This window comes from Oncorhynchus gorbuscha, unplaced genomic scaffold (assembly GCF_021184085.1).
Source record: "Oncorhynchus gorbuscha isolate QuinsamMale2020 ecotype Even-year unplaced genomic scaffold, OgorEven_v1.0 Un_scaffold_5219, whole genome shotgun sequence".
Classification (NCBI taxonomy): Eukaryota; Metazoa; Chordata; class Actinopteri; order Salmoniformes; family Salmonidae; genus Oncorhynchus; species Oncorhynchus gorbuscha.
Genome location: NW_025749070.1, coordinates 1 through 27,828, shown reverse-complemented (window position 1 = coordinate 27,828; position 27,828 = coordinate 1). Strand labels below are relative to the sequence as shown.

The window sequence follows — 27,828 nt, the reverse complement described above, 5'->3', positions numbered from 1 at the left end:
CAGCTGGAGGACCCTGGCCACCACCGTGAGTATTTATGTCCTGCTCAAATTCCTCCAGGGTGGAGGGGCAGGTGAGGAATAATAGGACACTCCGATCACTGTGACCTACTAATGGCTACTGTTACCTATTAATGGCTACTGTTACCAACTAATGGCTACTGTTACCTATTAATGGCTACTGTGACCTATTAATGGCCGCTGTTAACTATTAATGACTACTGTTACCTACTAATGGCTACTGTTACCTATTAATGGCTACTGTTACCTACTAATGGCTACTGTTACCTACTAATGGCTACTGTTACCTATTAATGGCTACTGTTACCTACTAATGGCTACTGTTACCTATTAATGGCCACTGTTACCTACTAATGGCTACTGTTACCTATTAATGGCTACTGTTACCAACTAATGGCTACTGTTACCTATTAATTGCTACTGTTACCTACTAATGGCTACTGTTACCAACTAATGGCTACTGTTACCTATTAATTGCTACTGTTACCTATTAATGGCTACTGTTACCTACTAATGGCTACTGTTACCTATTAATGGCTACTGTTACCAACTAATGGCTACTGTTACCAACTAATGGCCACTGTTACCAACTAATGGCTACTGTTACCTATTAATGGCTACTGTTACCTATTAATGACCTATTAATGGCCACTGTTACCTATTAATGGCCGCTGTTACCTATTAATGGCTGCTGTTACCAACTAATGGCTGCTGTTACCTATTAATGGCCGCTGTTACCTATTAATGGCTACTGTTACCAACTAATGGCTGCTGTTACCTATTAATGGCTACTGTTACCTATTAATGGCCTATTAATGGCTACTGTTACCAACTAATGGCTCATGTTACCTACTAATGGCTACTTTTACCTATTAATGGCTACTGTTACCTACTAATGGCTACTGTTACCTATTAATGGCTACTGTTACCTACTAATGGCTACTGTTACCTATTAATGGCTACTGTTACCTATTAATGACCTATTAATGGCCACTGTTACCTATTAATGGCCGCTGTTACCTATTAATGGCTACTGTTACCAACTAATGGCTACTGTTACCTATTAATGGCTACTGTTACCTATTAATGGCCTATTAATGGCTACTGTTACCAACTAATGGCTCATGTTACCTACTAATGGCTACTTTTACCTATTAATGGCCACTGTTACCTATTAATGGCTTCTGTTACGAACTAATGGCTACTGTTACCTATTAATGGCTACTGTTACCTATTAATGGCTACTGTTACCTACTAATGGCTACTGTTACCTATTAATGGCTACTGTTACCTATTAATGACCTATTAATGGCCACTGTTACCTATTAATGGCCGCTGTTACATATTAATGGCTACTGTTACCAACTAATGGCTACTGTTACCTATTAATGGCTACTGTTACCTATTAATGGCCTATTAATGGCTACTGTTACCAACTAATGGCTCATGTTACCTACTAATGGCTACTTTACCTATTAATGGCCACTGTTACCTATTAATGGCTTCTGTTACGAACTAATGGCTACTGTTACCTATTAATGGCTACTTTTACCTATTAATGGCCTATTAATGGCCACTGTTACCTATTAATGGCTACTTTTACCAACTAATGGCTACTGTTACCTATTAATGGCTACTGTTACCTACTAATGGCTACTGTTACCTATTAATGGCTACTGTTACCAACTAATGGCTACTGTTACCTATTAATGGCTACTGTTACCTACTAATGGCTACTGTTACCTATTAATGGCTACTGTTACCTACTAATGGCTACTGTTACCTATTAATGGCTACTGTTACCTATTAATGACCTATTAATGGCCACTGTTACCTATTAATGGCCGCTGTTACCTATTAATGGCTACTGTTACCAACTAATGGCTACTGTTACCTATTAATGGCTACTGTTACCTATTAATGGCCTATTAATGGCTACTGTTACCAACTAATGGCTCATGTTACCTACTAATGGCTACTTTTACCTATTAATGGCCACTGTTACCTATTAATGGCTTCTGTTACGAACTAATGGCTACTGTTACCTATTAATGGCTACTTTTACCTATTAATGGCCTATTAATGGCCACTGTTACCTATTAATGGCTACTTTTACCAACTAATGGCTACTGTTACCTATTAATGGCTACTGTTACCTACTAATGGCTACTGTTACCTATTAATGGCTACTGTTACCAACTAATGGCTACTGTTACCTATTAATGGCTACTGTTACCTACTAATGGCTACTGTTACCTATTAATGGCCACTGTTACCTACTAATGGCTACTGTTACCTATTAATGGCTACTGTTACCAACTAATGGCTACTGTTACCTATTAATTGCTACTGTTACCTACTAATGGCTACTGTTACCAACTAATGGCTACTGTTACCTATTAATTGCTACTGTTACCTATTAATGGCTACTGTTACCTACTAATGGCTACTGTTACCTATTAATGGCTACTGTTACCAACTAATGGCTACTGTTACCAACTAATGGCCACTGTTACCAACTAATGGCTACTGTTACCTATTAATGGCTACTGTTACCTATTAATGACCTATTAATGGCCACTGTTACCTATTAATGGCCGCTGTTACCTATTAATGGCTGCTGTTACCAACTATTGGCTGCTGTTACCTATTAATGGCCGCTGTTACCTATTAATGGCTACTGTTACCAACTAATGGCTGCTGTTACCTATTAATGGCTACTGTTACCTATTAATGGCCTATTAATGGCTACTGTTACCAACTAATGGCTCATGTTACCTACTAATGGCTACTTTTACCTATTAATGGCTACTGTTACCTACTAATGGCTACTGTTACCTATTAATGGCTACTGTTACCTACTAATGGCTACTGTTACCTATTAATGGCTACTGTTACCTATTAATGACCTATTAATGGCTACTTTTACCTATTAATGGCCACTGTTACCTATTAATGGCTTCTGTTACGAACTAATGGCTACTGTTACCTATTAATGGCTACTGTTAGCTATTAATGGCCTATTAATGGCCACTGTTACCTATTAATGGCTATTGTTACCAACTAATGGCTATTGTTACCTATTAATGGCTACTTTTACCTATTAATGGCCTATTAATGGCCACTGTTACCTATTAATGGCTACTTTTACCAACTAATGGCTACTGTTACCTATTAATGGCTACTGTTACCTATTAATGACTACTGTTACCTATTAATGGCTACTGTTACCTATTAATGGCTACTGTTACCTATTAATGACTACTGTTACCTTTTAATGGCTACTGTTACCTATTAATGGCTACTGTTACCTATTAATGGCTACTGTTACCTACTAATGACTACTGTTACCTACTAATGGCTACTGTTACCTATTAATGGCTACTGTTACCTACTAATGGCTACTGTTACCTACTAATGGCTACTGTTACCTACTAATGGCTACTGTTACCTACTAATGGCTACTGTTACCAACTAATGGCTACTGTTACCTATTAATGGTCACTGTTACCTATTAATGACTATTGTTACCTACTAATGGCTACTGTTACCAACTAATGGCTACTGTTACCTATTAATGACTTATTAATGGCTACTGTTACCTAATCATGGCCAACGTTACCTATTAATGACCACTGTTACCTATTAATGGCTATTGTTACCTATTAATGACCACTGTTACCTATTAATGGCTATTGTTACCTATTAATGACTTATTAATGGCTACTGTTACCTATTCATGGCTACTATTACCTATTCATGGCTACTGTTACCTATTAATGTCCACTGTTACCTATTAATGGTCACTGTTACCTATTAATGGCCACTGTAATCTATTCATGGCTACTGTTACCTACTAATGGCTACTGTTACCTATTAATGACATATTATTGGCTACTGTTACCAATTAATGGCCACTGTTACCTATTCATGGCTACTGTTACCTACGAATGGCTACTGTTACCTATTAATGACCACTGTTACCAACTAATGGCTACTGTTACCTATTAATGACCACTGTTACCAACTAAAGGCTACTGTTACCTATTAATGGCTGTGTTACCTGTTCTTGGCTACTGTTACCTATTAATGGCATATTAATGGCCACTGTTACCTATTAATGACCACTGTTACCTATTACTGGCCTATTAATGGCTTATGTTACCTATTCATGGCCACCGTTACCTACTAATGGCTACTGTTACCTATTAATGGCTACTGTTACCTATTAATGGCTACTGTTACCTATTAATGGCTACTGTTACCTATTAATGGCTAATGTTACCTATTAATGGCTACTGTTACCTATTAATGGCTACTGTTACCTATTAATGGCTACTGTTACCAACTAATGGCTACTGTTACCTATTAATGGCTACTGTTACCTACTAATGGCTACTGTTACCTATTAATGGCTACTGTTACCTACTAATGGCTACTGTTACCTATTAATGGCTACTGTTACCTATTAATGACCTATTAATGGCCACTGTTACCTATTAATGGCCGCTGTTACCTATTAATGGCTACTGTTACCAACTAATGGCTACTGTTACCTATTAATGGCTACTGTTACCTATTAATGGCCTATTAATGGCTACTGTTACCAACTAATGGCTCATGTTACCTACTAATGGCTACTTTTACCTATTAATGGCCACTGTTACCTATTAATGGCTTCTGTTACTTAACTAATGGCTACTGTTACCTATTAATGGCTACTTTTACCTATTAATGGCCTATTAATGGCCACTGTTACCTATTAATGGCTACTTTTACCAACTAATGGCTACTGTTACCTATTAATGGCTACTGTTACCTACTAATGGCTACTGTTACCTATTAATGGCTACTGTTACCAACTAATGGCTACTGTTACCTATTAATGGCTACTGTTACCTACTAATGGCTACTGTTACCTATTAATGGCCACTGTTACCTACTAATGGCTACTGTTACCTATTAATGGCTACTGTTACCAACTAATGGCTACTGTTACCTATTAATTGCTACTGTTACCTACTAATGGCTACTGTTACCAACTAATGGCTACTGTTACCTATTAATTGCTACTGTTACCTATTAATGGCTACTGTTACCTACTAATGGCTACTGTTACCTATTAATGGCTACTGTTACCAACTAATGGCTACTGTTACCAACTAATGGCCACTGTTACCAACTAATGGCTACTGTTACCTATTAATGGCTACTATTACCTATTAATGACCTATTAATGGCCACTGTTACCTATTAATGGCCGCTGTTACCTATTAATGGCTGCTGTTACCAACTATTGGCTGCTGTTACCTATTAATGGCCGCTGTTACCTATTAATGGCTACTGTTACCAACTAATGGCTGCTGTTACCTATTAATGGCTACTGTTACCTATTAATGGCCTATTAATGGCTACTGTTACCAACTAATGGCTCATGTTACCTACTAATGGCTACTTTTACCTATTAATGGCTACTGTTACCTACTAATGGCTACTGTTACCTATTAATGGCTACTGTTACCTACTAATGGCTACTGTTACCTATTAATGGCTACTGTTACCTATTAATGGCCTATTAATGGCTACTGTTACCAACTAATCGCTCATGTTACCTACTAATGGCTACTTTTACCTATTAATGGCCACTGTTACCTATTAATGGCTTCTGTTACGAACTAATGGCTACTGTTACCTATTAATGGCTACTTTTACCTATTAATGGCCTATTAATGGCCACTGTTACCTATTAATGGCTACTTTTACCAACTAATGGCTACTGTTACCTATTAATGGCTACTGTTACCTACTAATGGCTACTGTTACCTATTAATGGCTACTGTTACCAACTAATGGCTACTGTTACCTATTAATGGCTACTGTTACCTACTAATGGCTACTGTTACCTATTAATGGCCACTGTTACCTACTAATGGCTACTGTTACCTATTAATGGCTACTGTTACCAACTAATGGCTACTGTTACCTATTAATTGCTACTGTTACCTACTAATGGCTACTGTTACCAACTAATGGCTACTGTTACCTATTAATTGCTACTGTTACCTATTAATGGCTACTGTTACCTACTAATGGCTACTGTTACCTATTAATGGCTACTGTTACCAACTAATGGCTACAGTTACCAACTAATGGCCACTGTTACCAACTAATGGCTACTGTTACCTATTAATGGCTACTGTTACCTATTAATGACCTATTAATGGCCACTGTTACCTATTAATGGCCGCTGTTACCTATTAATGGCTGCTGTTACCAACTATTGGCTGCTGTTACCTATTAATGGCCGCTGTTACCTATTAATGGCTACTGTTACCAACTAATGGCTGCTGTTACCTATTAATGGCTACTGCTACCTATTAATGGCCTATTAATGGCTACTGTTACCAACTAATGGCTCATGTTACCTACTAATGGCTACTTTTACCTATTAATGGCTACTGTTACCTACTAATGGCTACTGTTACCTATTAATGGCTACTGTTACCTACTAATGGCTACTGTTACCTATTAATGGCTACTGTTACCTATTAATGACCTATTAATGGCCACTGTTACCTATTAATGGCCGCTGTTACCTATTAATGGCTACTGTTACCAACTAATGGCTACTGTTACCTATTAATGGCTACTGTTACCTATTAATGGCCTATTAATGGCTACTGTTACCAACTAATGGCTCATGTTACCTACTAATGGCTACTTTTACCTATTAATGGCCACTGTTACCTATTAATGGCTTCTGTTACGAACTAATGGCTACTGTTACCTATTAATGGCTACTGTTAGCTATTAATGGCCTATTAATGGCCACTGTTACCTATTAATGGCTATTGTTACCAACTAATGGCTATTGTTACCTATTAATGGCTACTTTTACCTATTAATGGCCTATTAATGGCCACTGTTACCTATTAATGGCTACTTTTACCAACTAATGGCTACTGTTACCTATTAATGGCTACTGTTACCTATTAATGACTACTGTTACCTATTAATGGCTACTGTTACCTATTAATGGCTACTGTTACCTATTAATGACTACTGTTACCTTTTAATGGCTACTGTTACCTATTAATGGCTACTGTTACCTATTAATGGCTACTGTTACCTACTAATGGCTACTGTTACCTACTAATGGCTACTGTTACCTATTAATGGCTACTGTTACCTACTAATGGCTACTGTTACCTACTAATGGCTACTGTTACCTACTAATGGCTACTGTTACCAACTAATGGCTACTGTTACCTATTAATGGTCACTGTTACCTATTAATGACTATTGTTACCTACTAATGGCTACTGTTACCAACTAATGGCTACTGTTACCTATTAATGACTTATTAATGGCTACTGTTACCTAATCATGGCCAACGTTACCTATTAATGACCACTGTTACCTATTAATGGCTATTGTTACCTATTAATGACCACTGTTACCTATTAATGGCTATTGTTACCTATTAATGACTTATTAATGGCTACTGTTACCTATTCATGGCTACTATTACCTATTCATGGCTACTGTTACCTATTAATGTCCACTGTTACCTATTAATGGTCACTGTTACCTATTAATGGCCACTGTAATCTATTCATGGCTACTGTTACCTACTAATGGCTACTGTTACCTATTAATGACATATTATTGGCTACTGTTACCAATTAATGGCCACTGTTACCTATTCATGGCTACTGTTACCTACGAATGGCTACTGTTACCTATTAATGACCACTGTTACCAACTAATGGCTACTGTTACCTATTAATGACCACTGTTACCAACTAAAGGCTACTGTTACCTATTAATGGCTGTGTTACCTGTTCTTGGCTACTGTTACCTATTAATGGCATATTAATGGCCACTGTTACCTATTAATGACCACTGTTACCTATTACTGGCCTATTAATGGCTTATGTTACCTATTCATGGCCACCGTTACCTATTAATGAACACTGTTACCTATTAATGGCTATTGTTACCTATTACTGACCTATTAATGGCTACTGTTACCTATTAATGACCTATTAATGGCTACTGTTACCTATTAATGACCTATTAATGGCTACTGTTACCTACTCATGGCTACTGTTACCTATTAATGTCCACTGTTACCTATTAATGGCCGCTGTTACCTATTAATGGCTACTGTTACCTACTAATGGCTACTGTTACCTACTAATGGCTACTGTTACCTACTAATGGCTACTGTTACCTATTAATGGCTACTGTTACCTATTAATGGCTACTGTTACCTATTAATGGCTACTGTTACCTATTAATGGCTAATGTTACCTATTAATGGCTACTGTTACCTATTAATGGCTACTGTTACCTATTAATGGCTACTGATACCTAGTAATGGCTACTGTTACCTATTAATGACTACTGTTACCTATTAATGGCTACTGTTGCCTACTAATGGCCTACTAATGGCCACTGTTACCTATTAATGGCTACTGTTACCTATTAATGGCTACTGTTACCTATTAATGGCTACTGTTACCTATTAATGGCTTCCTCTGAGTCTCTCACTGTCTGGTTTGACTCTCTCTCTTTTTCTCCCTCCCTCCCTCCCTCCCTCCCTCCCTCCCTCCCTCCCTCCCTCCCTCCCTCCCTCCCTCCCTCCCTCCGTCCCTCCCTCCCCAGGTACATCAGGGTTTATCAGTAACCTGAGGTCCTTCCTGTGGACGCAGGTCCAGCAATACACCAGTAGGGTGGTTCAGGTCCGTCTGTTTGGTCACCTCCACTCCCTGTCGTTGCGCTGGCACCTGGGGAGACACACTGGGGACGTTCTGAGTAGTGTAGACCGAGGAACATCTTCTATCAACAACCTGCTCAGGTACACCCCCTCCACACTCACACTCACCCATATCAGCTCAATCTATCCTATCAGTATCCTACCAGCCTCTCTCCCCTCTCTCTCCTCAGCTACATCATCTTCAGTATCCTGCCACCCTCTCTCCCCTCTCTCTCCTCAGCTACATCATCTTCAGTATCCTGCCACCCTCTCTCCCCTCTCTCTCTCCTCAGCTACATCATCTTCAGTATCCTGCCCACCATCGCTGATATACTCATCGCCATCCTCTACTTTGTATCCTACTTCAGTGCCTTGTTCGGCCTCATCGTCTTCATCTGCTTGCTGATCTACCTCAGTGAGTTGACTGATTCAGGTTTAGCTGATGTGGAATCGCTAGCTAGGCTAGTTATTTGTGTGGAATCGCTAGCTAGTTAGTTGTGTGGAATCACTAAATAGTTAGTTGTGTGGAATCACTAGCTAGTTAGTTGTGTGGAATCGCTAGCTAGTTAGTTGTGTGGAATCGCTAGCTAGTTAGTTGTGTGGAATCACTAACTAGTTAGTTGTGTGGAATCACTAACTAGTTAGTTGTGTGGAATCACTAGCTAGTTAGTTGTGTGTGCACAAGTAGTGGCCGTCATGACGTCTCCAGTCCGTAGAACTAGAGTTTCTGTCACCCTCGAAGTCTCCAGCCCGTAGAACTAGAGTTTCTGTCACCCTGGACGTCTCCGCCCGTATAACTAGAGTTTCTGTCACCCTCGAAGTCTCCAGCCCGTAGAACTAGAGTTTCTGTCAACCTCGATGTCTCCGCCCGTAGAACTAGAGTTTATGTCACCCTGGACATCTCCAGCCCGTAGAACTAAAGTTTCTGTCACCCTCAAAGTCTCCAGCCCGTAGAACTAGAGTTTCTGTCACCCTGGACATCTCCAGCCCATAGAACTAGAGTTTCTGTGACCCTGGACATCTCCAGCCCGTATAACTAGAGTTTCTGTCACCCTCGAAGTCTCCAGCCCGTAGAACTAGAGTTTCTGTCACCCTCGACGTCTCCAGCCCGTAGAACTAGAGTTTCTGTCACCCTGGACGTCTCCAGCCCGTATAACTAGAGTTTCTGTCACCCTCAAAGTCTCCAGCCCGTAGAACTAGAGTTTCTGTCACCCTCGACGTCTCCAGCCCATAGAACTAGAGTTTCTGTCACCCTCGACATATTGAACCCGTAGAACTAGAGTTTCTGTCACCCTCAACGTCTCCAGCCCGTAGAACTAGAGTTTCTGTCACCCTCGACGTCTCCAGTCCGTAGAACTAGAGTTTCTGTCACCCTCGACGTCTCCAGCCCGTAGAACTAGAGTTTCTGTCACCCTCAACATCTCCAGCCCGTAGAACTAGATTTTCTGTCACCCTGGACATGTCCGCCCGTAGAACTAGAGTTTCTGTCACACTCGACGTCTCCAGCCCGTAGAACTAGAGTTTCTGTCACACTCGACGTCTCCAGCCCGTAGAACTAGAGTTTCTGTCACCCTCGACGTTTCCAGCCCGTAGAACTAGAGGTTCTGTCACCCTGGACGTCTCCGCCCGTATAACTACAGTTTCTGTCACCCTGGACATCTCCAGCCCGTAGAACTAGAGTTTCTGTCACCCTGGGCATCTCCAGCCTGTAGAACTAGAGTTTCTGTCACCCTGGACATCTCCGCCCGTAGAACTAGAGTTTCTGTCACCCTCGACGTCTCCAGCCCGTATAACTAGAGTTTCTGTCACCCTCGACGTCTCCAGCCCGTAGAACTAGAGTTTCTGTCACCCTGGGCATCTCCAGCCCGTAGAACTAGAGTTTCTGTCACCCTCGATGTATCCAGCCCGTAGAACTAGAGTTTCTGTGACCCTGGACGTCTCCGTCCATATAACTAGAGGTTCTGTCACCCTCGACGCATGCAGCCCGTAGAACTAGAGTTTCTGTCACCCTGGACATCTCCAGCACGTAGAACTAGAGTTTCTGTCACCCTGGGCAGCCAGCCCGTAGAACTAGAGTATCTGTGACCCTGGACATCTCCAGCCCATATAACTAGAGTTTCTGTCACCCTGGGCAGCAAGCCCGTAGAACTAGAGTATCTGTGACCCTGGACATCTCCAGCCCATATAACTAGAGTTTCTGTCACCCTGGACGTCTCCGCCCGTATAACTAGAGTTTCTGTCACCCTCGACGCATGCAGCCCGTAGAACTAGAGTTTCTGTCACCCTGGACATCTCCAGCCCGTAGAACTAGAGTGTCTGTCACCCTGAACATTTCCAGCCCGTAGAACTAGAGTTTCTGTCACCCTGGGCATCTCCAGCCCGTAGAACTAGAGTTTCTGTCACCCTCGATGTCTCCAGCCCGTAGAACTAGAGTTTCTGTCACCCTGGACTTCTCCAGCCCGTAGAACTAGAGTTTCTGTCACCCTCGATGTCTCCAGCCCGTAGAACTAGAGTTTCTGTCACCCTCGATGTCTCCAGCCCGTAGAACTAGAGTTTCTGTCACCCTGGACATCTCCAGCCCGTAGAAATAGAGTTTCTGTCACCCTCGATGTCTCCAGCCCATAGAACTAGAGTTTCTGTCACCCTGGACGCTCCGCCCGTATAACTAGAGTTTCTGTCACCCTCAACGTCTCCAGCCCGTAGAACTAGAGTTTCTGTCACCCTCGAAGTCTTCAGCCAGTAGAACTAGAGTTTCTGATATGCACCAAAACTTCATACTCAAGAAACACTGTCAATGCCACTGACTCCAAAAAACCTTTCACCCTGGATGCAGAAATCAGTGGTATTGACAGTGTTTCTTGAGTATGAAGTTTTGGTGCATATCAGTGACAGGTCCTATTCTATGACACAATGATACTGACAGAGGACAGACTCAGTTTGATGACTTCTTGTAGCCGATAGCAGCGTTAGTAGCGTGACAGATAACGATGCATTGTGGGTGACAGTGGCCGAGGTGTTCAGAGGGTCCCTTGTTTGGAGCCCAGGTTGTCCTCTGAAAGCACATTTTATTCCCCAGCTTTCACCATCCTGATCACTGAATGGAGGACCAAGTACAGACGAGACATGAACACTCAGGACAACAACGCCAAGTCTAAGGCTGTGGACTCGCTGCTCAACTTTGAGACGGTACTGACTGAGCCATATCCAATACCCCCTGCTAACCTCAAACCTAAACTTTACCCAGACCCTTTTCACATCCCAACCTCCTCAACAGCTTACTACCCAGATAAACCCTGCTTTCAGGCAAACCTTTTGTTGCAGGTGAAATATTACAATGCTGAGGGGTATGAAGTGACCTGCTTCGAGGAGGCAATTCTGAAGTACCAGGTAAAAGGATATCGAACATTCCCTGACTTTACGATCTCCAGGTCCTGTTGTTGGGGTATTGACATCTATACAGTCTGAGATGTAGATATTGTGCTCTCCTGATTGGTTGATGTTGAGGTAGCTAGCTGAGGATTGTGCTCTCCTGTCCTGATTGGTTGATGTTGAGGTAGCTAGCTGGTGATTGGTGTTCCCCTGTCCTGTCTGCAGCAGTCAGAGTGGAAGACCAACGCCTCGTTGGCCCTACTGAACCAGACCCAGAACCTGATCATTGGCACAGGGCTATTAGCAGGTTCTCTGCTCTGTGCTTACATGGTCACAGAAGGCCAGTTCCAGGTACAGCCCACATTGGCATCCTCTGATTCCTTCTCTATTTATACGTGATCTCTCTTGATGTTAGTCAGGGTGTTAGTCAGTAGGGTGTTAGTCAGCAGGGTGTTAGTCAGCAGGGTGTTAGTCAGCAGGGTGTTTGTCAGGGTGTTAGTTAGCAGGGTGTTAGTCAGCAGGGTGTTAGTCAGGGTGTTAGTCAGCAGGGTGTTAGTCAGCAGGGTGTTAGTCAGCAGGGTGTTTGTCAGGGTGTTAGTTAGCAGGGTGTTAGTCAGGGTGTTAGTCAGCAGGGTGTTAGTCAGCAGGGTGTTAGTCAGCAGGGTGTTAGTCAGCAGGGTGTTTGTCAGGGTGTTAGTTAGCAGGGTGTTAGTCAGCAGGGTGTTAGTCAGGGTGTTAGTCAGCAGGGTGTTAGTCAGCAGGGTGTTAGTCAGCAGAGTGTTAGTCAGCAGGGTGTTAGTCAGCAGGGTGTTAGTCAGCAGGGTGTTAGTCAGCAGGGTGTTAGTCAGGGTGTTAGTCAGCAGGGTGTTAGTCAGGGTGTTAGTCAGCAGGGTGTTAGTCAGCAGGGTGTTAGTCAGCAGGGTGTTAGTCAGGGTGTTAGTCAGCAGGGTGTTAGTTAGCAGGGTGTTAGTCAGGGTGTTAGTCAGCAGGGTGTTAGTCAGCAGGGTGTTAGTCAGCAGGGTGTTGGTCAGCAGGGTGTTAGTCAGCAGGGTGTTAGTCAGCAGGGTGTTGGTCAGGGTGTTAGTTAGCAGGGTGTTAGTTAGCAGGGTGTTAGTCAGCAGAGTGTTAGTCAGCAGGGTGTTAGTCAGCAGGGTGTTAGTCAGCAGGGTGTTAGTCAGCAGGGTGTTAGTCAGGGTGTTAGTCAGCAGGGTGTTAGTCAGGGTGTTAGTCAGCAGGGTGTTAGTCAGCAGGGTGTTAGTCAGCAGGGTGTTAGTCAGGGTGTTAGTCAGCAGGGTGTTAGTTAGCAGGGTGTTAGTCAGGGTGTTAGTCAGCAGGGTGTTAGTCAGCAGGGTGTTAGTCAGCAGGGTGTTGGTCAGCAGGGTGTTAGTCAGCAGGGTGTTAGTCAGCAGGGTGTTGGTCAGGGTGTTAGTTAGCAGGGTGTTAGTCAGCAGGGTGTTAGTCAGGGTGTTAGTCAGGGGTGTTAGTCAGCAGGGTGTTAGTCAGCAGGGTGTTAGTCAGGGTGTTGGTCAGCAGGGTGTTAGTCAGCAGGGTGTTAGTCAGCAGGGTGTTAGTCAGCAGGGTGTTTGTCAGGGTGTTAGTCAGGGTGTTAGTCAGCAGGGTGTTTGTCAGGGTGTTAGTCAGGGTGTTAGTTAGCAGGGTGTTAGTCAGCAGAGTGTTAGTCAGGGTGTTAGTTAACAGGGTGTTAGTCAGCAGGGTGTTAGTCAGCAGGGTGTTAGTTAGCAGGGTGTTAGTCAGGGTGTTAGTTAGCAGGGTGTTAGTCAGCAGGGTGTTAGTCAGCAGGGTGTTAGTCAGGGTGTTAGTCAGCAGGGTGTTAGTCAGCAGGGTGTTAGTCAGCAGGGTGTTTGTCAGGGTGTTAGTCAGGGTGTTAGTTAGCAGGGTGTTAGTCAGCAGAGTGTTAGTCAGGGTGTTAGTTAACAGGGTGTTAGTCAGCAGGGTGTTAGTCAGCAGGGTGTTAGTTAGCAGGGTGTTAGTCAGGGTGTTAGTTAGCAGGGTGTTAGTCAGCAGGGTGTTAGTCAGCAGGGTGTTAGTCAGGGTGTTAGTCAGCAGGGTGTTAGTCAGCAGGGTGTTAGTCAGCAGGGTGTTTGTCAGGGTGTTAGTCAGGGTGTTAGTTAGCAGGGTGTTAGTCAGCAGAGTGTTAGTCAGGGTGTTAGTTAACAGGGTGTTAGTCAGCAGGGTGTTAGTCAGCAGGGTGTTAGTCAGCAGGGTGTTAGTTAACAGGGTGTTAGTCAGCAGGGTGTTAGTCAGCAGGGTGTTAGTCAGCAGGGTGTTGGTCAGCAGGGTGTTAGTCAGGGTGTTAGTCAGGGTGTTAGTCAGCAGGGATGATAGTGAATTGAATGTGGTTGTGTGTTATTGGTCTGCCCACTTCTCCTTAGGTTGGTGACTATGTCCTGTTTGGCACCTACATCATCCAGCTGTACACTCCTCTCAACTGGTTTGGTACATATTACAGGTGAGATCACCTGGTCTGGTACATATTACAGGTGAGATCACCTGGTCTGGTACATATTACAGGTGAGATCACCTGGTTTGGTACATATTACAGGTGAGCTCACCTGGTCTGGTACATATTACAGTTGAGATCAACTGGCCTGGTACATATTACAGGTGAGATCAACTGGTCAGGTACAGATTACAGGTGAGATCACCTGGTCTGGTTCATATTACAGGTGAGATCACCTGGTCTGGTACAGATTACAGTTGAGATCAACTGGCCTGGTACATATTACAGGTGAGATCTACAGTCACATGCATTTCGCTATGCCTTCGTTACTGGATAACTCAACATATTCTCTCCACAGACTAATCCAGAGTTCCTTTATTGACATGGAGAACATGTTCAAGATCTTAACAGAACACAAAGAGGTGAGTTACTCCTGTATCTGAGGGGTAATGAGACGTGTTTATCATTTAAACTGCTGAGGCCATGGTCAGGTTTGTGTTTGTGTCCCCGTCCGTGTGTTTGCCCCTGCTCCTGCCCTCCCTCTCCGTCTCCCTCTCCCCGCTCTCCGTCTTCCTCTCCCGCTCCATCTCTATCTCCGTCTCCCTCTCCCCCCTCTCCGTCTCCCCTCTCCCCGCTTCGTCTCTGTCTCTGTCTCCGTCTCCTCTCCCACCTCTCTGTCTCCCTCTCCCCCTCTCTGTCTCCCTCTCCCGCTCCATCTCTGTCTCTGTCTCCGTCTCCCTCTCCCCGCTCTCCGTCTTCCTCTCCCGCTCCATCTCTATCTCCGTCTCCCTCTCCCCCCTCTCCGTCTCCCTCTCCCGCTCCGTCTCTGTCTCTGTCTCCGTCTCCCTCTCCCACCTCTCTGTCTCCCTCTCCCCCCTCTCTGTCTCCCTCTCCCACCTCTCTGTCTCTGTCTCCCTCTTCCGCTCCGTCTCCCTCTCCCGCTCCGTCTCTGTCTCTGTCTCCGTCTCCCTCTCCCGCTCCGTCTCTGTCTCTGTCTCTGTCTCCCTCTCCCCCTCTCTGTCTCCCTCTCCCGCTCCATCTCTGTCTCTGTCTCCGTCTCCCTCTTCCGCTCCGTCTCCCTCTCCCGCTCCATCTCTGTCTCCTTCTCCCTCTCCCTCTCCCTCTCCTGCTCCATCTCTGTCTCTGTCTCCCTCTCCCCCTCTCTGTCTCCCTCTCCCCCTCTCTGTCTCCCTCTCCCGCTCCGTCTCCCTCTCCCTCTCCTGCTCCATCTCTGTCTCTGTCTCCCTCTCCCCCCTCTCTGTCTCCCTCTCCCCCTCTCCGTCTCCCTCTCCCGCTCCGTCTCCCTCTCCCTCCTCTCTGTGTCCCTCTCCCCCTCTCTGTTTCCCTCTCCAGCCTCTCCGTCTCCCTCTCCCGCTCCATCTCTGTCTCTGTCTCCGTCTCCCTCTCCCGCTCCATCTCCATCTCTGTCTCTGTCTCCCTCTCCCGCTCCGTCTCCCTCTCCCCCTCTCTGTCTCCCTCTCCCCCTCTCAGTCTCCCTCTCCCGCTCCATCTCTGTCTCTGTCTCTGTCTCCCCCTCCCCCCTCTCCGTCTCCCTCTCCCGCTCCATCTCTGTCTCTGTCTCTGTCTCCCTCTCCCGCTCCATCTCCATCTCTGTCTCTGTCTCCCTCTCCCCCCTCTCCGTCTCCCTCTCCCGCTCCGTCTCCCTCTCCCGCTCCGTCTGCCTCTCCCGCTCCATCTCTGTCTCCTCTGTCTCTGGCTGTGGTGCTGTGGACAGTGGGACTCTGGGCTGTGGGACTGTGGTAATGTGGGACTCTGGGCTGTGGGACTGTAGTGCTGTGGGACTCTGGACTGTGGGACTCTGGGCTGTGGGACTGTGGGACTCTGGGCTGTAGGACTATAGTGCTGTGGGACTGTAGTGCTGTGGGCTGTGGGACTGTGGTGCTGTGGGACTGTGGTGCTGTGGGACTGTTTTGCTGTGGGACTGTGGTGCTGTGGGCTGTGGGACTGTGGTGCTGTGGGACTGTGGTGCTGTGGGCTGTGGGACTGTGGTGCTGTGGGACTGTGGTGCTATGGGCTGTGGGACTCTGGGCTGTGGGACTCTGGACTGTGGGACTGTGGTGCTGTGGGACTCTGGGCTGTGATGCTGTGGGACTCGGGGCTGTGGGCTGTGGGACTGTGGTGCTGTGGGAGTATGAGCTGTGGGAATCTGGGCTGTGGGACTCTGGGATGTGGGACTGGACTGTGGGACTCTGGGATATGGGACTCTGGACTGTGGGACTGTGGTGCTGTGGGCTTTGAGACTCTGGGCTGTGGTGCTGTGGGCTGTGGGGCTGTGGGACTGTGGACTGTGGACTGTGGGACTGTGAAACTCTGGGCTGTGGGACTGTGGTGCTGTGGGCTGTGGAACTGTGGGACTGTAGTGCTGTGGGACTCTGGGCTGTGCGACTCTGGGCTGTGCGACTCTGGACTGTGGGACTCTGGGCTGTGGGATTCTGGACTGTGGGCTGTGGGACTGTGGTGCTGTGGGCCTATGGGCTGTGGGACTCTGGGCTGTGGGACTCTGGGATGTGGGACTGGACTGTGGGACTCTGGGATATGGGACTCTGGGCTGTGGGACTCTGGGCTGTGGGCTGTGGGCTATGGGACTCTGGGCTGTGGGACTCTGGGCTGTGGGCTGTGGCGCTCTGGGCTGTGGGCTGTGGGACTCTGGGCTGTGGGACTCTGGGCTGTGGGACTCTGGGTTGTGGGACTGTGGGCTTCAGGACTGGGCTGTGGGACTCTGGGCTGTGGGACTCTGGGCTGTGGGACTCTGGGCTGTGGGACTCTGGGCTGTGGGACTGTGGGCTGTGGGACTCTGGACTGTGGGACTGTGGTGCTGTGGGCTTTGGGACTCTGGGCTGTGATGCTGTGGGGCTGTGGGACTCTGGACTGTGGGCTGTGGGACTGTGGTGCTGTGGGCTGTGAGACTGTGGAACTCTGGGCTGTGGGACTGTGGTGCTGTGGGACTGTAGTGCTGTGGGACTGTAGGACTCTGGGCTGTGGGGTGTGGGCTGTGGGACTCTGGGCTGTGGGCTGTGGGACTCTGGGCTGTGGGCTGTGGACTCTGGGTTGTGGGACTCTGGGTTGTGGGACTGTGGGACTCTGGGCTGTGGGACTCTGGACTGTGGGACCCTGGACTGTGGGACTCTGGACTGTGGGACTGTGGACTGTGGAACTGTGGGGCTCTGGACTGTGGGATTCTGGGCTGTGGGACTCTGGGCTGTGAGACTGTGAGACTGTGGGCTGTGGGACTCTGGGCTGTGGGACTGTGGGCTGTGAGACAGTGGGCTGTGAGACTGTGGGTTGTGAGACTGTGGGACTCTGGGCTGTGGGACTGTGGGCTGTGGAACACTGGGCTGTGGGACTGTGAGCTGTGGGGCTGTGAGACTGTGGGAGTCTGGGCTGTGGGACTCTGGGCTGTGAGACTCTGGGCTGTGGGACTCTGGGCTGTGAGACTGTGAGACTGTGGGCTGTGGGATTCTGGGCTGTGTGACTCTGGGCTGTGAGACTGTGAGACTGTGGGCTGTGGGACTCTGGGCTGTGGGACTGTGGGCTGTGAGACAGTGGGCTGTGAGACTGTGGGTTGTGAGACTGTGGGACTCTGGGCTGTGGGACTGTGGGCTGTGGAACTCTGGGCTGTGGGACTGTGAGCTGTGGGGCTGTGAGACTGTGGGAGTCTGGGCTGTGGGACTCTGGGCTGTGAGACTCTGGGCTGTGGGACTCTGGGCTGTGAGACTGTGAGACTGTGGGCTGTGGGATTCTGGGCTGTGGGACTCTGGGCTGTGGGAATGTGGTGCTGTGGGACTGTGGTGCTGTGGGACTGTGGGCTGTGGGCTGTGGGCTGTGGGACTCTGGGCTGTGGGCTGTGGGACTCTGGGCTGTGGGACTCTGGGTTGTGGGACTGTGAGCTGTGGGACTCTGGGCTGTGGGACACTGGGCTGTGCGACTCTGGGCTGTGCGACTCTGGACTGTGGGACTCTGGGCTGTGGGACTCTGGACTGTGGGCTGTGGAACTGTGGTGCTGTGCGACTGTGGGTCTGTAGTGCTGTGGGACTGTGGGACTCTGGGCTGTGGGACTGTGGGCTGTGGGACTCTGGGCTGTGGGACTCTGGGCTGTGGGACTCTGGGCTGTGGGACTCTGGACTGTGGGACTCTGGGCTGTGGGACTGTGGGCTGTGGGACTCTGGACTGTGGGACTGTGGTGCTGTGGGCTTTGGGACTCTGGGCTGTGATGCTGTGGGGCTGTGGGACTCTGGACTGTGGGCTGTGGGACTGTGGTGCTGTGCGACTGTGGGACTCTGGGCTGTGGGACTGTGGTGCTGTGGGACTGTGGGACTGTAGTGCTGTGGGACTGTGGGACTCTGGGCTGTGGGACTGTGGGCTGTGGGACTCTGGGCTGTGGGCCTCTGGACTGTGGTACTCTGGGCTGTGGGACTCTGGGCTGTGAGACTGTGGACTGTGGGACTGTGGGGCTCTGGACTGTGGGACTCTGGGCTGTGAGACTGTGGACTGTGGGACTGTGGGGCTCTGGACTGTGGGACTCTGGGCTGTGGGACTCTGGGCTGTGAGACTGTGGGACTCTGGGCTGTGGGACTCTGGGCTGTGAGACTGTGGGACTCTGGGCTGTGGGACTGTGGGCTGTGAGACTGTGGGCTGTGAGACTGTGGGCTGTGAGACTGTTGGCTGTGAGACTGTGTGACTCTGGGCTGTGGGACTCTGGGATGTGGGACTGTGGGCTGTGAGACTGTGGGCTGTGAGACTGTGGGACTCTGGGCTGTGGGACTGTGGGCTGTGGAACTCTGGGCTGTGGGACTGTGAGCTGTGGGGCTGTGAGACTGTGGGAGTCTGGGCTGTGGGACTCTGGGCTGTGAGACTCTGGGCTGTGGGACTCTGGGTTGTGAGACTCTGGGCTGTGGGACTCTGGGTTGTGAGACTGTGAGACTGTGGGCTGTGGGACTCTGGGCTGTGGGACTCTGGGCTGTGGGACTGTGGGCTGTGAGACTGTGGGCTGTGGGACTGTGGACTGTGGGCTGAGAGACTGTGGGACTCTGGGCTGTGAGACTCTGGGCTGTGGGACTCTGGGCTGTGATACTGTGAGACTGTGGGCTGTGGGACTCTGGGCTGTGGGACTCTGGGCTGTGGGACTGTGGGACTCTGGGCTGTGAGACTGTGGGCTGTGAGACTGTGGGCTGTGAGACTGTGGGCTGTGAGACTGTGGGCTGTAGGACTCTGGGCTGTGGGACTGTGGGCTGTGAGACAGTGGGCTGTGAGACTGTGGGTTGTGAGACTGTGGGACTCTGGGCTGTGGGACTCTGGGATGTGGGCTGTGAGACTGTGGGACTGTGGGACTGTGGGCTGTGAGACTGTGGGACTCTGGGCTGTGGGACTGTGGGCTGTGGAACTCTGGGCTGTGGGACTGTGAGCTGTGGGGCTGTGAGACTGTGGGAGTCTGGGCTGTGGGACTCTGGGCTGTGAGACTCTGGGCTGTGGGACTCTGGGTTGTGAGACTCTGGGCTGTGGGGCTCTGGGTTGTGAGACTGTGAGACTGTGGGCTGTGGGACTCTGGGCTGTGGGACTCTGGGCTGTGGGACTGTGGGCTGTGAGACTGTGGGCTGTGGGCTGAGAGACTGTGGGCTGAGAGACTGTGGGACTCTGGGCTGTGAGACTCTGGGCTGTGGGACTCTGGGCTGTGATACTGTGAGACTGTGGGCTGTGGGACTCTGGGCTGTGGGACTCTGGGCTGTGAGACTGTGGGCTGTGGGACTCTGGGCTGTGAGACTGTGGGCTGTGGGGCTCTGGGCTGTGGGACTTTGGGCTGTGAGACCGAGGGCTGTGGGACTCTGGGCTGTGGGACTCTGGGATGTGGGACTGTGGGCTGTGAGACTGTGGGACTGTGGGACTGTGGGCTGTGAGACTGTGGGACTCTGGGCTGTGGGACTCTGGGCTGTGAGACTGTGGGACTCTGGGCTGTGGGACTCTGGGCTGTGGGACTGTGGGCTGTGAGACTGTGGGCTGTGAGACTGTGGGCTGTGAGACTGTGGGCTGTGGGACTCTGGGCTGTGGGACTGTGGGCTGTGAGACTGTGGGACTCTGGGCTGTGGGACTTTGGGATGTGGGCTGTGGGCTGTGGGACTCTGGGCTGTGGGACTCTGGGCTGTGGAACTCTGGGCTGTGGGACTCTGGGTTGTGGGACTGTGAGCTGTGGGACTCTGGGCTGTGGGACACTGGGCTGTGCGACTCTGGGCTGTGCGACTCTGGACTGTGGGACTCTGGGCTGTGGGACTCTGGACTGTGGGCTGTGGAACTGTGGTGCTGTGCGACTGTGGGACTCTGGGCTGTGGGACTGTGGTGCTGTGGGACTGTGGGACTGTAGTGCTGTGGGACTGTGGGACTCTGGGCTGTGGGACTGTGGGCTGTGGGACTCTGGGCTGTGGGCCTCTGGACTGTGGTACTCTGGGCTGTGGACTCTGGGCTGTGAGACTGTGGACTGTGGGACTGTGGGGCTCTGGACTGTGGGACTCTGGGCTGTGAGACTGTGGACTGTGGGACTGTGGGGCTCTGGACTGTGGGACTTTGGGATGTGGGCTGTGGGCTGTGGGACTCTGGGCTGTGGGACTCTGGGCTGTGGAACTCTGGGCTGTGGGACTCTGGGTTGTGGGACTGTGAGCTGTGGGACTCTGGGCTGTGGGACACTGGGCTGTGCGACTCTGGGCTGTGCGACTCTGGACTGTGGGACTCTGGGCTGTGGGACTCTGGACTGTGGGCTGTGGAACTGTGGTGCTGTGCGACTGTGGGACTCTGGGCTGTGGGACTGTGGTGCTGTGGGACTGTGGGACTGTAGTGCTGTGGGACTGTGGGACTCTGGGCTGTGGGACTGTGGGCTGTGGGACTCTGGGCTGTGGGCCTCTGGACTGTGGTACTCTGGGCTGTGGGACTCTGGGCTGTGAGACTGTGGACTGTGGGACTGTGGGGCTCTGGACTGTGGGACTCTGGGCTGTGAGACTGTGGACTGTGGGACTGTGGGGCTCTGGACTGTGGGACTCTGGGCTGTGTGACTCTGGGCTGTGAGACTGTGGGACTCTGGGCTGTGGGACTCTGGGCTGTGAGACTGTGGGACTCTGGGCTGTGGGACTGTGGGCTGTGAGACTGTGGGCTGTGAGACTGTGGGCTGTGAGACTGTTGGCTGTGAGACTGTGTGACTCTGGGCTGTGGGACTCTGGGATGTGGGACTGTGGGCTGTGAGACTGTGGGACTGTGGGACTGTGGGCTGTGAGACTGTGGGACTCTGGGCTGTGGGACTGTGGGACTCTGGGCTGTGAGACTGTGGGCTGTGAGACTGTGGGCTGTGAGACTGTGGGCTGTGAGACTGTGGGCTGTAGGACTCTGGGCTGTGGGACTGTGGGCTGTGAGACAGTGGGCTGTGAGACTGTGGGTTGTGAGACTGTGGGACTCTGGGCTGTGGGACTCTGGGATGTGGGCTGTGAGACTGTGGGACTGTGGGACTGTGGGCTGTGAGACTGTGGGACTCTGGGCTGTGGGACTGTGGGCTGTGGAACTCTGGGCTGTCAGACTGTGAGCTGTGGGGCTGTGAGACTGTGGGAGTCTGGGCTGTGGGACTCTGGGCTGTGAGACTCTGGGCTGTGGGACTCTGGGTTGTGAGACTCTGGGCTGTGGGACTCTGGGTTGTGAGACTGTGAGACTGTGGGCTGTGGGACTCTGGGCTGTGGGACTCTGGGCTGTGGGACTCTGGGCTGTGATACTGTGAGACTGTGGGCTGTGGGACTCTGGGCTGTGGGACTCTGGGCTGTGAGACTGTGGGCTGTGGGACTCTGGGCTGTGAGACTGTGGGCTGTGGGGCTCTGGGCTGTGGGACTTTGGGCTGTGAGACCGAGGGCTGTGGGACTCTGGGCTGTGGGACTCTGGGATGTGGGACTGTGGGCTGTGAGACTGTGGGACTGTGGGACTGTGGGCTGTGAGACTGTGGGACTCTGGGCTGTGGGACTCTGGGCTGTGAGACTGTGGACTCTGGGCTGTGGGACTCTGGGCTGTGGGACTGTGGGCTGTGAGACTGTGGGCTGTGAGACTGTGGGCTGTGAGACTGTGGGCTGTGGGACTCTGGGCTGTGGGACTGTGGGCTGTGAGACTGTGGGACTCTGGGCTGTGGGACTTTGGGATGTGGGCTGTGGGCTGTGGGACTCTGGGCTGTGGGACTCTGGGCTGTGGAACTCTGGGCTGTGGGACTCTGGGTTGTGGGACTGTGAGCTGTGGGACTCTGGGCTGTGGGACACTGGGCTGTGCGACTCTGGGCTGTGCGACTCTGGACTGTGGGACTCTGGGCTGTGGGACTCTGGACTGTGGGCTGTGGAACTGTGGTGCTGTGCGACTGTGGGACTCTGGGCTGTGGGACTGTGGTGCTGTGGGACTGTGGGACTGTAGTGCTGTGGGACTGTGGGACTCTGGGCTGTGGGACTGTGGGCTGTGGGACTCTGGGCTGTGGGCCTCTGGACTGTGGTACTCTGGGCTGTGGGACTCTGGGCTGTGAGACTGTGGACTGTGGGACTGTGGGGCTCTGGACTGTGGGACTCTGGGCTGTGAGACTGTGGACTGTGGGACTGTGGGGCTCTGGACTGTGGGACTTTGGGATGTGGGCTGTGGGCTGTGGGACTCTGGGCTGTGGGACTCTGGGCTGTGGAACTCTGGGCTGTGGGACTCTGGGTTGTGGGACTGTGAGCTGTGGGACTCTGGGCTGTGGGACACTGGGCTGTGCGACTCTGGGCTGTGCGACTCTGGACTGTGGGACTCTGGGCTGTGGGACTCTGGACTGTGGGCTGTGGAACTGTGGTGCTGTGCGACTGTGGGACTCTGGGCTGTGGGACTGTGGTGCTGTGGGACTGTGGGACTGTAGTGCTGTGGGACTGTGGGACTCTGGGCTGTGGGACTGTGGGCTGTGGGACTCTGGGCTGTGGGCCTCTGGACTGTGGTACTCTGGGCTGTGGGACTCTGGGCTGTGAGACTGTGGACTGTGGGACTGTGGGGCTCTGGACTGTGGGACTCTGGGCTGTGAGACTGTGGACTGTGGGACTGTGGGGCTCTGGACTGTGGGACTCTGGGCTGTGTGACTCTGGGCTGTGAGACTGTGGGACTCTGGGCTGTGGGACTCTGGGCTGTGAGACTGTGGGACTCTGGGCTGTGGGACTGTGGGCTGTGAGACTGTGGGCTGTGAGACTGTGGGCTGTGAGACTGTTGGCTGTGAGACTGTGTGACTCTGGGCTGTGGGACTCTGGGATGTGGGACTGTGGGCTGTGAGACTGTGGGACTGTGGGACTGTGGGCTGTGAGACTGTGGGACTCTGGGCTGTGGGACTGTGGGACTCTGGGCTGTGAGACTGTGGGCTGTGAGACTGTGGGCTGTGAGACTGTGGGCTGTGAGACTGTGGGCTGTAGGACTCTGGGCTGTGGGACTGTGGGCTGTGAGACAGTGGGCTGTGAGACTGTGGGTTGTGAGACTGTGGGACTCTGGGCTGTGGGACTCTGGGATGTGGGCTGTGAGACTGTGGGACTGTGGGACTGTGGGCTGTGAGACTGTGGGACTCTGGGCTGTGGGACTGTGGGCTGTGGAACTCTGGGCTGTCAGACTGTGAGCTGTGGGGCTGTGAGACTGTGGGAGTCTGGGCTGTGGGACTCTGGGCTGTGAGACTCTGGGCTGTGGGACTCTGGGTTGTGAGACTCTGGGCTGTGGGACTCTGGGTTGTGAGACTGTGAGACTGTGGGCTGTGGGACTCTGGGCTGTGGGACTCTGGGCTGTGGGACTGTGGGCTGTGAGACTGTGGGCTGTGGGACTGTGGACTGTGGGCTGAGAGACTGTGGGACTCTGGGCTGTGAGACTCTGGGCTGTGGGACTCTGGGCTGTGATACTGTGAGACTGTGGGCTGTGGGACTCTGGGCTGTGGGACTCTGGGCTGTGAGACTGTGGGCTGTGGGACTCTGGGCTGTGAGACTGTGGGCTGTGGGGCTCTGGGCTGTGGGACTTTGGGCTGTGAGACCGAGGGCTGTGGGACTCTGGGCTGTGGGACTCTGGGATGTGGGACTGTGGGCTGTGAGACTGTGGGACTGTGGGACTGTGGGCTGTGAGACTGTGGGACTCTGGGCTGTGGGACTCTGGGCTGTGAGACTGTGGGACTCTGGGCTGTGGGACTCTGGGCTGTGGGACTGTGGGCTGTGAGACTGTGGGCTGTGAGACTGTGGGCTGTGAGACTGTGGGCTGTGGGACTCTGGGCTGTGGGACTGTGGGCTGTGAGACTGTGGGACTCTGGGCTGTGGGACTTTGGGATGTGGGCTGTGAGACTGTGTGACTGTGGGACTGTGGGCTGTGAGACTGTGGGACTCTGGGCTGTGGGACTGTGGGCTGTGGAACTCTGGGCTGTGGGACTGTGAGGTGTGAGACTGTGGGCTGTGGGGCTGTGAGACTGTGGGAGTCTGGGCTGTGGGACTCTGGACTGTGGGCTGTGAGACTGTGGGCTGTGAGACTGTGGGACTCTGGGCTGTGGGACTTTGGGATGTGGGCTGTGAGACTGTGGGACTGTGGGACTGTGGGCTGTGAGACTGTGGGACTCTGGGCGGTGAGACTGTGAGACTGTGGGCTGTGGGACTCTGGGCTGTGGGACTCTGGGCTGTGGGACTGTGGGCTGTGAGACTGTGGGCTGTGGGACTGTGGGCTGTGGGCTGTGAGACTGTGGGACTCTGGGCTGTGAGACTCTGGGCTGTGGGACTCTGGGCTGTGAGACTGTGAGACTGTGGGCTGTGGGACTCTGGGCTTTGGGACTCTGGGCTGTGAGACTGTGGGCTGTGGGACTCCGGGCTGTGGGACTTTGGGCTGTGAGACTGTGGGCTGTGGGACTCTGGGCTGTGAGACTGTGGACTGTGGGACTGTGGGACTCTGGGCTGTGGGACTCTGGGAGGTGGGACTGTGGGCTGTGAGACTGTGGGCTGTGAGACTGTGGGACTCTGGGCTGTGGGACTCTGGGCTGTGAGACTCTGGGCTGTGGGACTGTGGGCTGTGAGACTGTGGGCTGTGAGACTGTGGGATGTGAGACTGTGGGCTGTGGGACTCTGGGCTGTGGGACTGTGGGCTGTGAGACAGTGGGCTGTGAGACAGTGGGCTGTGAGACTGTGGGTTGTGAGACTGTGGGACTCTGGGCTGTGGGACTGGGATGTGGGCTGTGAGACTGTGGGACTGTGGGCTGTGAGACTGTGGGACTCTGGGCTGTGGGACTGTGGGCTGTGGAACTCTGGGCTGTGGACTGTGAGCTGTGAGACTGTGGGCTGTGGGGCTGTGAGACTGTGGGAGTCTGGGCTGTGGGACTCTGGGCTGTGAGACTCTGGGCTGTGGGACTCTGGGCTGTGAGACTGTGAGACTGTGGGCTATGGGACTCTGGGCTGTGGGACTCTGGGATGTGGGACTGTGGGCTGTGAGACTGTGGGCTGTGGGACTGTGGGCTGTGGGCTGTGAGACTGTGGGACTCTGGGCTGTGAGACTCTGGGCTGTGGGACTCTGGGCTGTGAGACTGTGAGACTGTGGGCTGTGGGACTCTGGGCTGTGGGACTCTGGGCTGTGAGACTGTGGACTGTGGGGCTCTGGGCTGTGGGACTCTGGGCTGTGAGACTGTGGGCTGTGGGACTCTGGGCTTTGAGACTGTGGGCTGTGGGGCTCTGGGCTGTGGGACTTTGGGCTGTGAGACTGTGGGCTGTGGGACTTTGGGCTGTGAGACTGTGGACTATGCGACTCTGGGCTGTGGGACTCTGGGCTGTGGGACTGTGGGCTGTGGGACTGTGGGCTGTGAGACTGTGGGCTGTGATACTGTGGACTGTGCGACTGTGGGCTGTGAGACTGTTGGCTGTGGGACTCTGGGCTGTGAGACTGTGGACTGTGCGACTCTGGGCTGTGGGACTGTGGAGAGAGGAGTGAAGCGGGAGGAGGGTAAAAATGCTTTGCCGGTAACTGCAAGGCGGTGCGTTATATTGTTTTTATGTCTGAGATCCACTGTGTGCATCTATTTTAACATTTTTTACAAATTATTATTTTTTTAAATGTTTTTTTTATTAACAACAAATCAATACATAAAGCACATCAGGGAACACAACACTGTGTGCATCTAGTCCCTGAGTTTCACCACACTGTTGTGCATCTAGTCCCTGAGTTTCACCACACTGTTGTGCATCTAGTCCCTGAGTTTCACCACACTGTTGATCTCATTTCCTGTCATGTTGTCTTGTCCAGGTGAAAGACGATGTCAGCGCCACAGACCTCCAGTTGACAACGGGCGAGGTGAAGTTTCAGAATGTGTGCTTCAGCTACACTGAGGGGTAGGTCATAAAAAACACGTGTAGTTAATCTCTGATGTCATAAAAACATGTGTAGTTAATCTCTGATGTCATAAAAAACATGTGTAGTTAATCTCTGATGTCATAAAAAACATGTGTAGTTAATCTCTGATGTTATGAGAATGTGTGTAGTTAATCTCTGATGTCATGAGAATGTGTAGTTAATCTCTGATGTTATGAGAATGTGTGTAGTTAATCTCTGATGTCATGAGAATGTGTAGTTAATCTCTGATGTCATGAGAATGTGTGTAGTTAATCTCTGATGTCATGCGAATGTGTGTAGTTAATCCCTGATGTCATGAGAATGTGTGTAGTTAATCTCTGATGTCGTGAGAATGTGTAGTTAATCTCTGATGTCATAAAAAACATGTGTAGTTAATCTCTGATGTCATGAGAATGTGTGTAGTTAATCCCTGATGTCATGAGAATGTGTGTAGTTAATCTCTGATGTCGTGAGAATGTGTAGTTAATCTCTGATGTCATGAGAATGTGTAGTTAATCTCTGATGTCATGAGAATGTGTGTAGTTAATCTCTGATGTCATGAGAATCTCTGATGTCATGAGAATGTGTGTAGTTAATCTCTGATGTCATGAGAATGTGTAGTTAATCTCTGATGTCATGAGAATGTGTGTAGTTAATCCCTGATGTCATGAGAATGTGTAGTTAATCTCTGTCATGAGAATGTGTAGTTCATCTCTGATGTCATGAGAATGTGTAGTTAATCTCTGATGTCATAAGAATGTGTGTAGTTAATCTCTGATGTCATGAGAATGTGTAGTTAATCTCTGATCAGAATGAGAATGTGTAGTTAATCATGTCATGAGAATGTTAATCTCTG

The 27,828-nt window shown here is 50.7% G+C and overlaps 1 protein-coding gene across 1 annotated transcript; it reads left to right on the top strand.

The window, feature by feature from the left end:
• Window positions 1–7: 7 nt before the first annotated feature.
• On the top strand, window positions 8–26,971 carry LOC124028999 (ATP-binding cassette sub-family B member 6-like; the record flags this gene model as incomplete). Its single annotated transcript, XM_046340876.1, has 9 exons — window positions 8–71; window positions 8,689–8,881; window positions 9,073–9,194; window positions 11,856–11,965; window positions 12,101–12,166; window positions 12,374–12,499; window positions 14,542–14,618; window positions 14,968–15,031; window positions 26,886–26,971. Coding segments are annotated over 9 exons (908 nt in total), but the record flags the coding sequence as incomplete, so codon positions are not given.
• Between the last annotated feature and the right edge of the window lie 857 nt (window positions 26,972–27,828).